Source organism: Neophocaena asiaeorientalis, unplaced genomic scaffold, assembly GCF_003031525.2.
Source record: "Neophocaena asiaeorientalis asiaeorientalis breed wild unplaced genomic scaffold, Neophocaena_asiaeorientalis_V1.1 scaffold133, whole genome shotgun sequence".
Classification (NCBI taxonomy): domain Eukaryota; kingdom Metazoa; phylum Chordata; class Mammalia; order Artiodactyla; family Phocoenidae; genus Neophocaena; species Neophocaena asiaeorientalis.
The window spans coordinates 7,082,203-7,098,601 of record NW_020174429.1 but is presented as its reverse complement, the minus strand read 5'-3'; the positions used below and the strand labels follow the sequence as shown (position 1 = coordinate 7,098,601).

The following is a 16,399-nucleotide window of genomic DNA, read 5'->3' as shown; positions in this document are numbered from 1 at the left end:
GGATCCTGGTTTATTCAGCAACACCTCACTTCTCCCAGTTCATTTATGATTCTGGTGAGAGTGTTTTTTCAGGAAACACACATTTCACTTTTTGACCTAGGAGCATCTGTTAGAATTTTTTTTTTAATACTACTTTGGCATTCTGGAAGTGTTAATGTCTTTCATATCTGTTTAATGCTATTTAGGGATATTTATGATCACCTCTTGGTTACTCAGGGTAAAGTGTGTCGCAATTTTTTTTAAACAGACAGGAAAGCATTCACATGAGGAAACAGATTGCTTTAAACATGTGCTTCCTGTGACAGTAAAAAGAACAAATTAGATTTAACACTGTGTAATGAACGCATAAATGTGTACATTGAAGCTTTTAAAAGCTTTATGTTCAGTTCTGGTCACAAGCAAAATTGAGTCACCCGTAAAACTTAAAGATACCTCGTTTCCTCTCAGGTTCCTGAAGTGCCCAGGAATCCAGTTCCTCACCTGCGGCTGCCTCATTGGAACCCTAAAAAAACGTGATCCGTTAAGGCTGGAGAGAATGAGCACATTCCAGACACATTCAGGGGCTAAACCAGGTTAAAGGCAGATTCAGTGTCTTTAGCGAAGAGAGCAGAGTGTTTGGGGGAGAGAAAGGGAGGATTTTATCACCATCTCCCTCCCTCTCTGAGAATCAGTGGGGAAAAAAGTATTCTTCTGAATCCCACATCGACCTCTTTCTTTTATGAAAGAAAAATAAGAAAATCTGATGTTTACTTAACTAGCCCCTACTAAGATTTAATTACGTAAGAAAAGGACTCCTTTCCTTACATAATTCAGTCTGCACTCCTGAATGCTGGCTGGCAGGGAGCGCAGAGAATCCGAGCTAATATTTCCAGTTAGACACAAGTGTTAGATTGGAGGGCAGGAATCCTCTCCCCAGAAGAGGCTCTCCTCGCCATTTCTGCCTGAGCCCCGTGGATGGTGCGTTCCCTTCCCCGGTGCTCTCAGAGCTGAGGATTTGTGGCAGGCTCACCATCTCTCTGGCCAAGGAAGGCCGGGACCGAGTCCCTCAGGGGAGGGCGCATAGTTTGGGGACATCTGACTCTCTGCTAGCTCATACTGAGGTACTAATATCAAAACAGGCTGCTTGTCGCTGCGCGGTGGGGCAGTGCTTTTTTTGGCTGCCGTGGTTGAAATGAAATGGGCAAGCTGTAGCCCGCTTGGCATCAGAAGGGGCGAAGGGAAGCTGGGAGATCAGAGTCAGACTGTGAATAAAAGTAACAACCAATGGTTAACTTCCTTTTTGTGTGTCACTTGGCAGCGATGCGACTGATGGCGATTTTTTTTTTTTTCTAACGTGGGTGAGAGTTCAGTGCCCTAGGAAGAGCCGTAGACGCCGCTATTGTGCTTCCTCATACAGTTGACTTGCGTTGATTTCTTGAGGCCACTACCGCTGTTCCCAGAGCCAGCTCCAGGAGCTGTATACATGGCCCGTCGGACTTCGAATGAAAAAGGTAATCAGATCAGAGGTGATCCACACGAAATCTCACTGCTGATCACTAGGAAATCACCGGGAAACCAGATTCTCGCAGAAGGCAGCGGTGCCAAAGGATAAGATATGCACTTCAGTGGATATTCCCCAGTATGCAGACAATCCAAAGATCTTTTTAAATGACACGACTCCACATCCCTCATCTGCCATCAAAGAGTCGAATCCGTTTTGGGCTGTCTGGGAAACGCAGGGCTAAAATAGCCAGTTTGAATTCAGACGGAATTACCTTCTGCTTTTGGGGGGAGGTTGTGGCTCTTGGGTTAGTGGCATTATTTTCTTTGAAGGATTCATTCGGAAGAGAGTTGGGGAGAATTTCTCAAGATTTTCCTCCCATTCCTCTGTTTGCAAAGAGCTGTTCCCCAAAGGCAAAAAGAGCGAGTTGCCATCTTGAGGAGTGAATTGTGTGTTTAGTGAGCACCAAATGGTCTCAGAGTTACCCTGGAATTTTCAATATATCTAGTCGCTTTCATATACTATTTATTCCCCTAACCATTTGTACAAGATATCAGTAAGATGACCAACTTTTGACAACCCTAAAAGCAGGGAAGGAAGCTTAGAAATAGAATACCATTTGTCTGGTAATTAGAGTGTATCTCTTAAGAGTTCGAGAGAATTCTGATTAACCTTTCTGTTCCCACATTCTCACATAAAATTAGCACACCTTTTAAATTATTATCTAGTATTTAAACAAACATTTTTTTGAGTCTTCTTAATGCAACAGGTTCTGGAGACACTAAAAGTGTGTTTTAGGTTTCTAAAAAACTTCATTTTTCTTACATTTTAAATGTTCTGTTTGTGCAAAATTTCGAGAATCACCATAAGGGCTTCTTTGCATTTTTAATTTAGTAACTAACATATGAATAAATTTGCATATTAATTAGTTGCAGATTAAATCATGCATACATAATTGCCTCCTTACTGTGTTTAATGTTTGTCAAAATCTCCAGCCTGGTTTGATGGATGTCATATGAAAGATTACAATTTGATGTACCCTTGGAAGTATTTACACCAATAATGCAAGATTCTTAATAGCAGAATTCTCTAGTTATATACAGTTACTAATAAACATGTAAGATAGGTACATGTCCCTTTGACTAAAATTTTTTTCTTTGCACCAAATCATTTACTATTCATAATCATTAATGCATCTCCTAATTATACAGCATATGTCTGTTAACCCTTTCATTGCCTGTCTTCAAGGGGTAGCTTCTTTTCTTTCCTTGTCCCCTAAAGAAAGCAAATTATTTCATAGGATTCTAAAATAACCACATTGCCTTTTACCTATTTCTCCTTTGCCATTTCCTGAGGATTATATAATCACTTTGTATTTTACAGTTTTAAGATCAAGAAATGACCCATGTGCCCACAATTTGTAGCTGATGGGCTCCTGCCTGCCTCTCTTTTACCAATGCTGAAAAGAATTCAGTTATTTCAGATACCTTCAATTAAATGATTAAAATAATATATAAATGTATATAGATATACACACACTCTATTTAGGAGGGTAGTTGTAGGATAAGTAAAATTATTTAACTTAAATTTTATTCTATTTTGAATATTGTAATGCATTTAATGTATTATCATCAGCTATAGGATGGATATGTTTTTGTTTTTGTGTTTTTGTACTAGGACTGAGGCCTCTGCAGTAGAAACTGACTAGAGAGTGGATGCTCTTGATTCGACATAGTTAAAAAAAATATGTATGCCAATAAGTGTTCTTTTTAATTAATTCCTCAGGTATTTAATTTTTTTAAGTTTTATTTTACTCATGTAAAGAGCCGACCAACTGGCTCTTTTTTTTTTTTTTTTTGCTATTTTGATGTCTAAGCTGCTTATCACACTGTATTACCCTGCATTAATGAGTATTCCTACTGTGCAAAATTCTATCAAGAATGATGGTGTGAATGTCATTTTTAATTGGAAGTTTATACAGTCAAATTTATAGTACACAACAAAAAATATGTACGTAGTTCTGCTCCAAGCCTTTTTTAGGCTATTGATCTTTTTGGTTTAAGTGTACATTTTTGTCATTCTGACTTTAAATATAGTGTGAGAATCTGGACAAATATTACTAAGTTTGTGTTAATACCATTGTTGGGGGAAGAGGGAAACTAAGGCACCAGACAATAATAATGCCTTTTAATTATAAGAGGAACAAATACAGGAATTACCAAGAATCTTTTTTCATGGACGCATTTTAAACATGAAAACCTGCTGACCAATTTTATACGTTCCACAGAAGTCATAATGTTTGATTTCTGTCTATTTAATTGTTGAATGCCTCGCATTTATATGCCTAGTAAAGAGACCGAAGGTTAAAATGAGTTCAAAGCATAAAGAGCTGATTTTCTTTATTTGATTCTTACTTGGGAGAAATAATACCTCCTGGTCGCCTACCTCAGGATCATTTTTTTCTAATCACAAGGCACAATGAACTATTTATTGATTTAGCAAAACATTCTAATGCAGCACACAATATCGTACTCAGTTGTTCAGTAAAGAGAAAAATGAAATGAAAGTTGCAGAACTTATAAAAGGAAGCAAGCAGTCAGGCCTGAAGCATCATATTTACCCACAGCCGCTGTGCCTAGGTAACTCAGGGCATATGGTATGTAAATGATGTTTGGAGATTCTTGCCAAATCTGCACACGACGGGATAAATTAAGGACAGGTTTCCCTGGGTGTAAGTTCCATGATTGTGGCCGGCACGCTCTGCTCGGATGTGTTTGTTCTGTTCTTGTCTTTCAGCAAGAGCGTCACACAGCCTTCAGTGGCCAAATCTGGTCCTCAGTCAGCTTTTAAGACATTATTTTTAATTCCTAAGAATCGGTTTTATAATTAAACCGAAAATATAGTACCAATTTGCCAAAGCTTCCTTTTGCCCCAACATTTGAGAAGATCTGAATAATTCATCGGTATATATTTGGCTATCACCCATTTAAATGGGTATTTTTGACAGTGGAAATGGAGTGGTCTTAGCCCCTGAAGAAAGGTGTTACTAAATAGTAACTTTTCTCTAGGTTAGGATTAAGATGTTTTTCTAGAACAGGCAGTGGTTTATTTTGAATAATTAATAATTTTAATTCTGAGTTAGCCAGGTCATAATTTATGAATTCAACTGGATAACTCAAATTGCTAGTATCAGTTATTTAATTTCAAATTATTATTTCGTAGTATATGCTCTTACTTCTAGAAGGGTGCGGGCACTGTCCCCTGCATCTATTTAAAACTCATTTTAAGTAGGCAAGGGTTTTTATACTATTTCCTTTTTTCTGAAAGGAATTTTTTTTCTAGGCCGGGTGTCTTAGCCCATTGTTTTTAATACTTTAAATTAAGGTCCATTTTGATTTATCTTGGAACTGTGTAATTGGAGATTTTGTTTAGAAATGATGGCAGATCCTTTTTTCCTATGACAGTTCATCAGAATATACCTAAATAGTGCATTCACCGTGAAGGCTCAGTTATGAATACAAGACTTACACGCTATTAATAAAAGTTATTTCAGGCTATTTAAAGTATGTGGAGTATGATTTAGGATGTTTTATTGTTTTTATTGGTAAGAATGTTTTTACTGAATCAAGCTGCTATTTTTTGAAGGTAATGCTCTTAATATTATGGTTTGATTTGAATGAGCAGTGGAGGGAGGCTCTGTCCCTGCAATTACATTTCATTTGTGAAACACAAATAACATGCCAGTTACTGTATGGAAAATGACATTAGGCTCAGTCCTTGTTCATGGCTGTGTATATTGGGTAAAATCAGGGGAAAAAATACCCTTGAGGTCAATATCAAGCAATACTTCTTGACTCAGATCCAGTTTAAAAGTCATGTAAATGCTTGTGGTTCTGGAGGAGTTCACAAAAGTTTTGTGTGGTCCATAGTTTGTGAACTCAGGTGAAGTTTTGATCTGATTATTCTCTGACCACCCCTTGGTTCATTGAAACTCCTTTGCACAGCTGTGCTCCCAACTCAACAACAGAGAACAGAAATAATCTTCGCTGGAAAATAAAGCTCAGTCGGTCTTCCAACTTTACTGGGAACTTGCAGCCTTCAGGACAGCGAAATGGCCAACCACAGCTGAGATTAAAGAGATCAGATTAAATGTATTGCACGGTAGGGTGGCATGGCCCTCGTTTCCTTCATGCAAGTGCCGTGCATGCCAACAGCGTTAAGCACTGCAGCCACTTACTAAGATTTTTGGTTTGAAACGTCAGTCATCGGACCACATTTAAAATGAAGCGCCTGCATTTTATTCAAAGAAATTAAGGTATATTAGGATATGCAGAGGTGAGTTGAGGTGTTTTTCTGTGTGTATTTTTTTTCCGGCAAGAGCCATAAATAATAAAGATAAAACATCTCAAGTATTAAAGCAGTCTGTGTTCCATGCACTGTATGGTTCAAAATGACTTAGCCTTTTAAAAATTTTTCAGAAAGAAAAGTATATAAAGAGTGAGATAAATGAAATTTGCATCTCTACAGACAACTCTGCGTAGCAAATTTAGGATTCTAGCATTTTTCTTCCAAACATCTGAAAATTGGGAATTTAAAAGGAGACCCGGACAAATCCTTAACTATTACATTGCTACCAGGTGTCTCTAAGATTATAATCAGTAAGTTAGGAAACTTTTTTAAAAAGGTATAAACATCTAAAATGATAACTTATTTTTGTAGATGCTTTCAGACATTTCTTCTTAGTTAAGGACATTGAAAGTGTATTAACTGTTTGTTATACACTTAGTAAATTTTAGGTAGACCAGATGCATTAAGCTTGCTTCCTGAAAGATATGACTTACTTGTATCCAGATCTCAAGTGTGTTTCAAGCCAGTTTTTACAAAATGTTAGTGCCTTTCTCTTAGGATTCTAATCAACAAAATTCCAGTCTTCAGCTCCCCATCTGACATCAGCCAGAAAGTATGGAGAGCGATTGATGATACTGTATCATCATGTACCCACTTAGCTTTGAATCTGCTTAAGGCTCAAGTGTCAAATTTAAAAATTCAGCAAATATTTATTGCACACCTACCAAGTGCCAGGCTTCCTGGAGAGTGCACAGCCATGGACCAGAGTTCCTGCCATTGTGAAGATTTATGCAGAGATACAAGTGGCCGCAAGTAGTTTTCCAAGCAAGAGTTCATTTCATAATGCTTCATAGGGGCCCAGTACCACGGATCCACCTTGTGGACTAATAAATACAGAGACTAGGTCTCTTAAAAGTCCAACAATTGATGTAATCACCCAGTCCCTGGTAACAATGTAATATATAATATAAAGATGAAATCAACTATGAGATTTACTGTAATTCTTGGCGAGTTTCTTTGTTATCAGCATATTTTTAACAATGTAACAAAATAACATCTTTCAAAGTTTTTTTTTTTTTTTTCTGTCGTGCCTAAAATCTGGTTAAATGGAATGTGTTGGAAAGGACAACAAAAAAAGGTTAAATATGTGGAAATGACATGGAAAGCACCTGCTTCTTTGTTTTGTTTTCCTCCACGTCATTAGGAAATAATGTCTAGCCATAGGAGGGTATGTTGTCCCTCTAAGAAAATGTTTATAAAAAGAAGTTTTAAAGTAGAATATAGATTAAATAAGTAGGGGAGACCTGCCAAGAAAAACCAAAGAAGACATGAAACAGGAGTCTGCATCACACATACTAAGTGACATAACAGTGTCACCTCTCAAAAGTGACAATGCATGTATCCATTTTTATATCTTTGGCATATTGTTGGCACGATTAATTATTCCATTGAGAAAATAGCCACACTATACAAGAGAAAGGAAGATAAATTAGATTCTCCAAGCCCCCTTCTGCAAAGTATATGTGTAAATGACTACACTCTCTGCCAGCCCAGCAAATAAAATTTGGTCCGTCCCTGTTCCTCCGCAGTTTATAATCCAGGTGAGGGAAAGGCCAGGCTCATGAAATCAAAACTAATCATTAAAACGTTTGAAAACTGGGAAAACAATTCATCATAGCCACATGTGTGTGTATGTGTTTTATCAGTATCAGGTAGGTATAGCTCTATTCGAAAATTTTTGTCTAATAATATACTCATTTTTTTCCATTTCATGAAGGCTTGACTTATTCTCAGATTGAAGTTACAGCTGGCTGTAAAGTGTTTTTCTGACAACTCTGGACTTGATCATTTCTGTCATTGTGGAAAGGAAGGAAATAAATCTCTTTTTGTTCCTCCTTCACTCAATGAGCAAAAATGTAACTGAGCTCCTATTATATGCATATAACATTGTTATAGGGCGGGGCAAAGAAATTTAAATCATAATCTCTACTCTTTAAAAATTTATAGTATCTGGGGGCAATAAAGTAGGGGCACAATTTATTTAGCTACGATTCATGGCATTAAACTTTGTTCAAGAGCCATATATTCTAGAATGGTCCTTATCTGGAAGTGACTACAGAACTTGATTCTGGATGGCTGAGAGTTACAGATCTGGCAAGATGAAGAAAGAGGCCACAGATTGTGATTGAGCTTCTAGCAGCTTCTGTGTATCTCTCCCCTGTTGTTGAGCTTTTTGCTTGTTTAGCTGCAGAAACAACTTTTGATTGGCTTTATATTTTCAGAGATTGGTTATCCAGAGATATCGCATTATAATAAAAACATAAATCACAGAATTTTTAAGTTGGGGGAAAAAAAAACTCGTGATCGCAATTTAACACTTATTTATTCAAAACATATATATTTATAAAGAAACTGAGATTTAGATAAAGCCAGAACTTGAAGCAACGTCTTGGTTTCTGGCTTCCACATTATTTTAATAAGGACAGGAGAACAGGTGATGGAGATGGAGGTCTCATCCCCACATACTTGGAGAATCAGAAATTTTAGCTCTTTTGGAAGTCGTTAAAAAAAAACAAAAAGACAATTAAAATTTTTTTAACTTTTTTATGTTTAAAAATTATTTATCATAAAATATAGCCATTTGTTTAGTAATGGTACTAAGAATGACTTGATACAGAAATGCTTAACTCTGAGAAAGCCTATGGGCCCAAACATTTTATTTTATTTTTTTTAATGTACTTATTTTTATTGAAAAAAGTATAAGTTGATCAGTTATAGATCAGCATTGCTAGCAAGTTGGAAGGACACAGGCCATGTACAAAATGGGTAAGGCTTGAGGAACTCTTAAGTTTACTGTGTTTTCTGTACCCTTTCCTTGCACACAACACATATGCACACATACCTATATGGTAGCACTGAGTGGGTAGGTGCTTAGACCCCATAAAGAACATGGCTTGCAGGCTCCGAACAGATATTAGAGAACATGTCACGTGCTGTGGAAAAGGAAATCTCTGGTTGGGTATAAGCATGGGAAAGTTGACCTGTTTAAGATTTTGACTCATATTAAGCAAATTTTAAGTTGTTTTACTTTCAGAATGCATTTGATAATCCCATTCAAAGGAGGCAGAAAGCTGACTGACATTTTGGGAAACACCCTTGTCAAACAAATAGAGGCAGCTTTCATACCTCTGGTTTGTAAGCACCATAATTTGGCAATTTGGCGCTATTAACTACTAATGCCGGCTATGACTAGGAAGACGTCATTTTAAATCAGTTTCTGCCCAACCATAAGTGAGTGGAAGTAAGATCCTTACTGCCCTATGAGTTTTGGGCACTCCTCACCTATACCTGATTCGGATGGCCTAATGTTAGAAACTGAAATGTATCGGTGTCGATTTTTTGCCAAATGCTTCTAATTTTAATGCTGTTTGTGTTCAGTGAAAGCTTATAATTTATTTCTGTTTTATTTAGTAGAAGCTCAAAAATTTCTGTAATGGCAGCTTATCCCTTTTAAAACAATTTCTTTGGGGGTTACTCATGGAATTTGCTGTAAGCACTTGTCTCAATGGATGATGACGCAAAACATGTCATGTGACTCTTCACGCATCTCTGTGTTTGTGTGTGGGGTAGATGTTTAAGTGGTTATGATTAACAGAGGAAGAGGTCATTTGTTTTTGAGACTGAGTAGTTAAAATTCAAGGTCATTTTGAGTTAAAGAATGCAGTATTTAGGTCAGGAATGGACCAGTGACCAAGCCTAAGCTTTAGGCTAAGGATCAGCCTTGAGGGAACTTATATCTGCTACTCCTTCCTCCTGAAATACCATTAATTCTTGCTCCGCGGGGCTGGTTCCCAGTTACACAAAAGAATATTTTAGGCAGAAACTTTATAAAACAGGAATTTGAGATAGACATTTCGATAAAGGATGTGCACTGGATGCTAATCTCGTATGGTCATTCACTTCCATTTTAAAACATTGTTTTTCATTCTTTTTACCTACTCTTTTAATTCTGAGTGTTTAACAGAGATAGCCATTAAAGTATTTGAAAATTGTTTGTTCTCTGCCCAGCAAGCAATTCGTTGTTCTACTTGCTCAGTGATGTCAAAGAAAGGTAATCAACAGTTAGAAACCTCAGGAAGTTGTTAGAATTCCCAGCCCCAAAGGGACTTAACAAACCCTGGACAATTATTCTATTTAGAATGAAAATGGTTTTCATTGTGATATCGCATTTCCCTCTGATCACTGAGCAATGCATTGGGAAGCCCATTATTTATTCACAATGTTTAAAAAATTGTGTACATCCTGTGCCCAGATTCCAATCTGCTTCATCAATCCATTTTGTCAAAAGTTTCTCAGATGGCATCCTTCATCCAGGCAAACAAACATACCCAGGATTTCCCCTTTAACTTTTCGGGAATTCATTTTTACACGTGCATCAATTTGACGGAAAAAACAGTTGTCGTCTTATTTCATTTGATACAGGTGATTGTGGTAAGCCTGCTAGCTTTCTTCATCTAGGAAGTGCAGCAATCTGAGTCAACTTCCTCCATCTCTGTTTTTATATTGTCCAGTGTGATGCTTCCTCATTGCACCAAAATAGAAATGGTTTGTTTTTGTATCAAACTTGGAGACTGGCTATGGATTATACTGGGTTAGATAAAGGAATTTTTTTTCCCCCGAAGAACATTCCACTTATCCCAGGGGAAAGAGATTGATGTCCTGGGCAAAAAATAAGAAGCGCAATGAAGGCTTTTCTGCTTAACTGAAATATCTCCTTCAGTCGTCAGAAGTGTCACTTACACTATCATTTTCTAATTTCATTCAATGTTTGCGAGATTTTGGTAGTAGAATAAATGTATGACTTTTGCAATTACAGGTCTTTGCATGGCATTGAGGAAGGAAGAAGTGAACTTCAGTTTGAGTCAATCGTGCAGTTTGCATTGCAATTAAACATGAAAATCTATATATTCTGTTCTTGCAACTGAGTGTATGTCACTTTACCATATCATACATGCCCTTAGATACGTGTTCCCTGGTCTGCAGGGTAGTGCCATTTTATATCTCTGGCTTGGTGAGTTTCTTCGAAAATATTATGTTCATGTGGGTAATGACATGCTCATTGTATTCTTTACCATAGAAATGAGAAAACGTGGAAAAGTGGGAAAATGATTCTCACCAGATCCAACTGCATGCAAGAATTTTGGAACCAGTTTTTTGCATTTATTTTGCATACTACTGTATGTCACCAAAACAGTATATGTCTGTGAGTTTTTATAATACCGTATAAAGCAAAATGAGAAACCTCCTCTTTCTTCTGAAGAGAAATACTGCCACAGAAAGGTAGAAGATGAATATTTGTGGAACAGAAGAAGTCTGGTCAAAAAAATTTAGTCCGTATTGCTTACCCTTAGTAATCAATATGACTACACGCTATCTGACCAGCCAGGGAGAGAATAAATATTGATCATGTGATAAACCATTTAGATGTCTGCATATGAACCCAAGCCATATAAAAGTAGCCAATTCAAGATAACGGTGGGAAGTCTCTGCTTAGGCCACAAATAGAATTTAGATTTCCCAGTCTATGCTGATAATTTGATACTCTTCTATGATAAAAGCATCCTTCAAACTAAACTTCTCTACATTTGAACCATACGAATTCTTAAAACTATTGTACCTGTAATAATCTAAATGGTGCTAAGAGAATAAGTTTATGCCCCGGAGATGACTGAGATGATTTGTGCTTTATCTTAGTCCTACGTGTAATACGGATTTGCTTCAGAGAAATATTTCTATAATTATGTGACAAGTATATTTGTCTGAGATAAGTATTTTCTCCAGATAAATGTGTATTTGGCAAAAAAGTTTGAGATAATTGGGATTCCAATTGAAGAGAACCATTGTTTTAAAGTAATAAAGCTTACTCACTTATCAGAGAACATAGTTATTTTCCATTCTAAAGATCTCAATACAAAGAAATATAGAAATGTCCATACAGGAAGTTTGATGGTGTTCACTCCTAGATTGCAAGGCTGTCTCAAGTTACGGTCATCAGAAAAAATTCTTTTTACTCTGTGTGTGTGTGCATGTGTGTATGTGTGTGTCTGCATCCCCCTTTGGATAATTAAATCTTTTATGAAGTGGATTTTTGTCATTGCAGTTTCAGTTGGTTTTTAAACACCAACCCCATCTTAGGTATTATAAGCTATCGCCATTCACTAAAAATTTTATAATATAACAATCCTTGTGTGTCCATTTACTACTAACTCAACAGCAACATTAGTTTAGCTTATGAATTAAATGTCTCCTACTGGAGAGCAAAAAAAACTAATCTGTCTAGCTTCTGAATAACTTAAGTTCAGTAATACCTCCTGTTTTCAGTGCATAAGGGTAGCCCAGATAAGCTCCTTTCTCTGACGTGGCAAAATTTATCATTCATTTATGTTTAAATATGAGAACATAGATTCTGATACTGACGCATCAACAGAAAGTATGTATTCTAAGTAACCAACTGAACATACAAGCTTCTCATGCCAGTAGTGTGATTTGATTGCTCAGTAGTGAAGAGCTTAGCGTGGTCCTGTGTTTTTATAATTTTTGTCCATTTTAGTAGACTTCTGTTACTTACTGCCTATTTTGGGTGGGGATTGCTTTCCCACTGTTCTTTAAGGCACTCTTGCACTGAGGAAAGAGCAGAGGGACAAGGAAGTTTACTCGTTTATAACATGCCCCTGCTATGCTAAATGAGGTGTCCTCTCATTTATGCCTCAAAAGAAGCACTTGTGTTAAGAGGAGGAAACTAAAACTCAAACCTGTGATATGACTTGGCCCCTGTCACACTGCTGCAGAGGAGCGAGGTGGTAATTCTCATACAGAAATATCTGACCCTCAAGTTTAAGCCCTGGGGATTTTGTAGCTTTGTGATCTGTGAAATGTCATCCAAGACTTTTTGTGCCTTAATTCTCTGTCTTTAAAGTAGGGATGATAATACCTGTCATGGAGTATTAGTTATGAAGATGAAAGTAGTGTAGGCAACTGTATTCTCTTTAAATTGTATATCACTATACATGTATTAGTTAACTGTCTTATTATCAGAAATTTTTGATAGGGTAGATATTTACCTAAGGAGGTCATTGACTTTATAAGTTTGCTTGTTTCCATTATGTTATGTAATCACTGTATGTTGATGAATATCACTGTTTTCCTTGGGGTATGATGTTTAGCTAATTCAGCCATACTAGGTCAAAAAGAACAGCATTGTAGAAGTAAGCAAGTATCCTATAAAAAAATTGTTTAGTGACTTAAATAGAAACATGGAGTTGTACAAGTTCTACCAAGTTATATTTTGGGGGAAAATGACATTCCCTTCAAATGGCCATCATTCATTCATTCATTCAGTCACTTGTTAAGCACCTGCCTTATTTTGGGCAATCTGCAGGGTACATGTATGCGTGTGTTTATTAGGTTTATTTGGACTTCGAAGTAACAGTGTAATGTTGCAGTCATTATTCAGAAAAAGAGGCAGAATTTACTTTAATGAGATCTGTGATTGGGAGTGAATAGTTGAGTTCCTTACCCCATAATAGTTTGTTGTCCGATTGTTTAATACATGTACGACTGTCCCTACTTCACAATTAAAGCATTAGTCTTTGGTCTTATTTTTGCATTTTATTAAGAGCACTGGTCACATGACCTTGAGCACATGACACTGGTCATGTAGCAGATCTCTGAGGGCAGGAAGACTGTTGTACATTTCTCTGAATCCTGTGCACATCCCACAACGGGGCTCTCCAGAGTTGGCAAATGGTAAATAATTGTTTGTGAAATGATTGAATGGATGCAGAAATCCAAGACTCTCCACTCAAGTGGTGTAGAATGTTTACTTGTTCTTTGATGCAGTCATTCATTCAGCAAGTTTTTACTGAACGTGTACCTTGTAGGTGATACTATACACATGCGTTTCCGAGTTCTGGTCAGATATTCCCCCGATTTTTGTGACAACTCTAGGTATGTGTCCCCAATTCCCCTTCATCCCAAATATACCTGTCAAGGATTTTTTGGAAAATCACAAAAGAACTGTAAACTTTAGAGAAAAAGTTAAGAATAATAGGGATGTATTTTAGGTGGTCAGTATTCTAAACAATAATTGTACTGGTAAGGACTTTTTTTCCCAAAAGTGGCGGAGAAAACACTTGGGCACACTGCCTACCCCTAGTGTCCTCAATGGTGTTTGCAGTTAACCATCAGAGAGCTTGGTGGCTTACTGTTTTCAGTGGCTAACCTCCATTCCCAGTCCTTTCAGTGATAAAAAGGGACTCTGTCTAGCTACTGCTAGTTAGGTAACTTGCCCAATTTTACGCTGATGAAACAAACAACAGACCAGGTCAGGGTCCCTTAAAAATTGGCTGCTATGATTAAGACTTCTTTTAAAATTATTATGAAACACATGAATTTATGCATATAGCTTCAGTTGTTTCTATACTTCTGTGCTAACGCCCCACGCATCACACTAAAAATTTATCATGGGTGATATTTCTGTCACAAAGAAAACTTCAAAGTCTGAGTTTGCAGAAAAGTCTCAGTTGACAAGCCACCGACTTGAGTTCTGTGATTGAAATATACTCCAAGGTCAGCAAACCCAAACTTGAACATCACTGGATGATAATACATGCAGTGTCTCATTGGTTATAATGCAAAGAGCACCTTTCAAAGGAGTATATCTTTATTAATCATTGCAAATTTGTACTTTTGAAATTTCAGACCCTTTTTCATTAGTTAATAAAGCCAGGAAGCTTAGTGCTCTAGTCCCATTTTAATTTTTTGAGTCCCAGGTGCTGATTTGTCAGGGTTTAAAAATCTCTTTCACCTTATCAGATTAAAAATATTTATTTATGCACATGTTAATATATTTAAAAGCAACGAGAGCTTCAATTTTTAAAATATTAATTGTGGCTCCTTAAAGTATGAAAATTTTATTTATACCTACATAATGTATAAAAAGGCATTTATACGTTAGCAAATATGCAAGAAAAGGCATTTAATGTAGGTGAAGCAGAATGGTTGTTTATCAAAATAGTTAAGAAACCTTCCTAGCAGTCCACCTATGAAAATTTAGAGAGGCTCTACAAACAGGCTTCTAAATAAGGGGTCTTTATAAGAAACAACAAAGGAACAATGACCGAAACTAAAAACCCGACTTATCTCCCTTTAAATTCCAGCCTCTTTTCTAAGCCATGGTTTTTACACACTGTCCTTTGGTAGGTGGGTACCTTGGCCTTATGTATGAAACACTGAGGGTGGTTTAAAGGTTACAAATGTGATCCTGTCAGATTGACAACTAACTGTTCTAATGAGGAAAAAATCCTCAAAGCATGAAATTTGAATGAAATGTGTGATTATAATTCAAGTACTGTTTACACAAACCTCTGGGGACCTTCCGAATAAATGCAGAGCAAGTGAGTTAGACAAACCTCTGGGCCTTCCCTGTATGTGTGCATGTGCAGTGTGTGTGTGTGTTTATTTTACAGTGTGAGGGAAACTTGCCACCATTAGCCAAGGCTTTGCTCTTCGGAACCGACACCACAATCCCGCCGTTGTAGGTTAATACTGTATGTGTTTTGTTACCACATTGAGTTGTAAGGAAATAGGTGCTTTGAATTATTAAAGTTGATTCTTGAGAATAGATGTATGCTCGGGTGGCATTTGCTTCGGCATATGCAAATGATTTAGTTTCATTTGGGATCAATTCCCAGAGGCCCTCCTTTCCTGTGATGCTCTGAATTTGGCAAGCTCAAGTCAGCCCATCTCCTTTCCTCCCACCCCCTTTCTTTCTTTCCTCTTTTTTTTTTTTGTTCCTTTCCCCCTCTTTTTGTTGGTTGATAATAATATTGTTAAAAATAAAACCATAAGCAAATCTATTCACTTGCTTGTTAGAAACCTTGTGATCTAGAAAGATTCTGTTGTTCAGTTGTGATCCATCAAGGTAAAAGGAAGGTTTTCGCTTTCTTAATCACTTAAAGTTTAGTCAAAATTTTAAGTTTAGTGAAAATGTGCACGGAATGTTTGTTCAAATATTTATTCAGGTTTGGGGCTACTTGGATGATGCCAAAACGTGGTCTCAGAGGTGCCTTTTTAGGAACTGACAGCTGTAAGTCATTCGGAGTTTTCGGAGGTACCAATAAACTCTTGCTTTAGAACCCAGCAGACAAATAGCGTTAAGTGGGTGGTAGATTATCCACAGCCACAGGGAAAGCACCAAACTCCAGACTCGAGTGTGCGCCCAGGTGGAGGTGGGATGCCCGGTCGCAGCGCGGGGCGCATCATCCCAATCCTTGGGACACGCAGCCGGCTGCGGGGTGGCGAGGTGAAGTTCACGGGCGGCCAGCCTCCCCCCGGTTCCGGGGAAGCCGAAGCCGAGGGCTCGCGGAGCCCCGGGCGGGCCGCACTGTTACTCTGTTTCATTCCGCAACCCCGTTTTGTAGGTTGTTGACCAGGCAGTCAGAAAACACTGCCCCCTCTCTCCTTTTGAGCGAGGTCAGAGACGTGGTGGTTTTCTTTCTTTTTTTTTTTTTT

At 37.5% G+C, this 16,399-nt stretch overlaps 1 protein-coding gene across 3 annotated transcripts in view; it reads left to right on the top strand.

Annotated features, from left to right (window-relative positions):
- Positions 1-16,399, top strand: part of TCF4 (transcription factor 4) — a 364,700-nt gene that overhangs the window by 251,432 nt on the left and 96,869 nt on the right. The window contains exon 1 of one of the 3 annotated variants that reach the window (XM_024756818.1): positions 1,363-1,490. The exons of the other annotated variants lie outside the window; for them this stretch is intronic. Coding sequence (XP_024612586.1) covers positions 1,482-1,490 — 9 coding nt within the window. The 5' untranslated portion in view covers positions 1,363-1,481. Of the gene's footprint in view, positions 1-1,362; positions 1,491-16,399 lie in introns of those variants that run through there. 3 annotated transcript variants of the gene reach the window in all.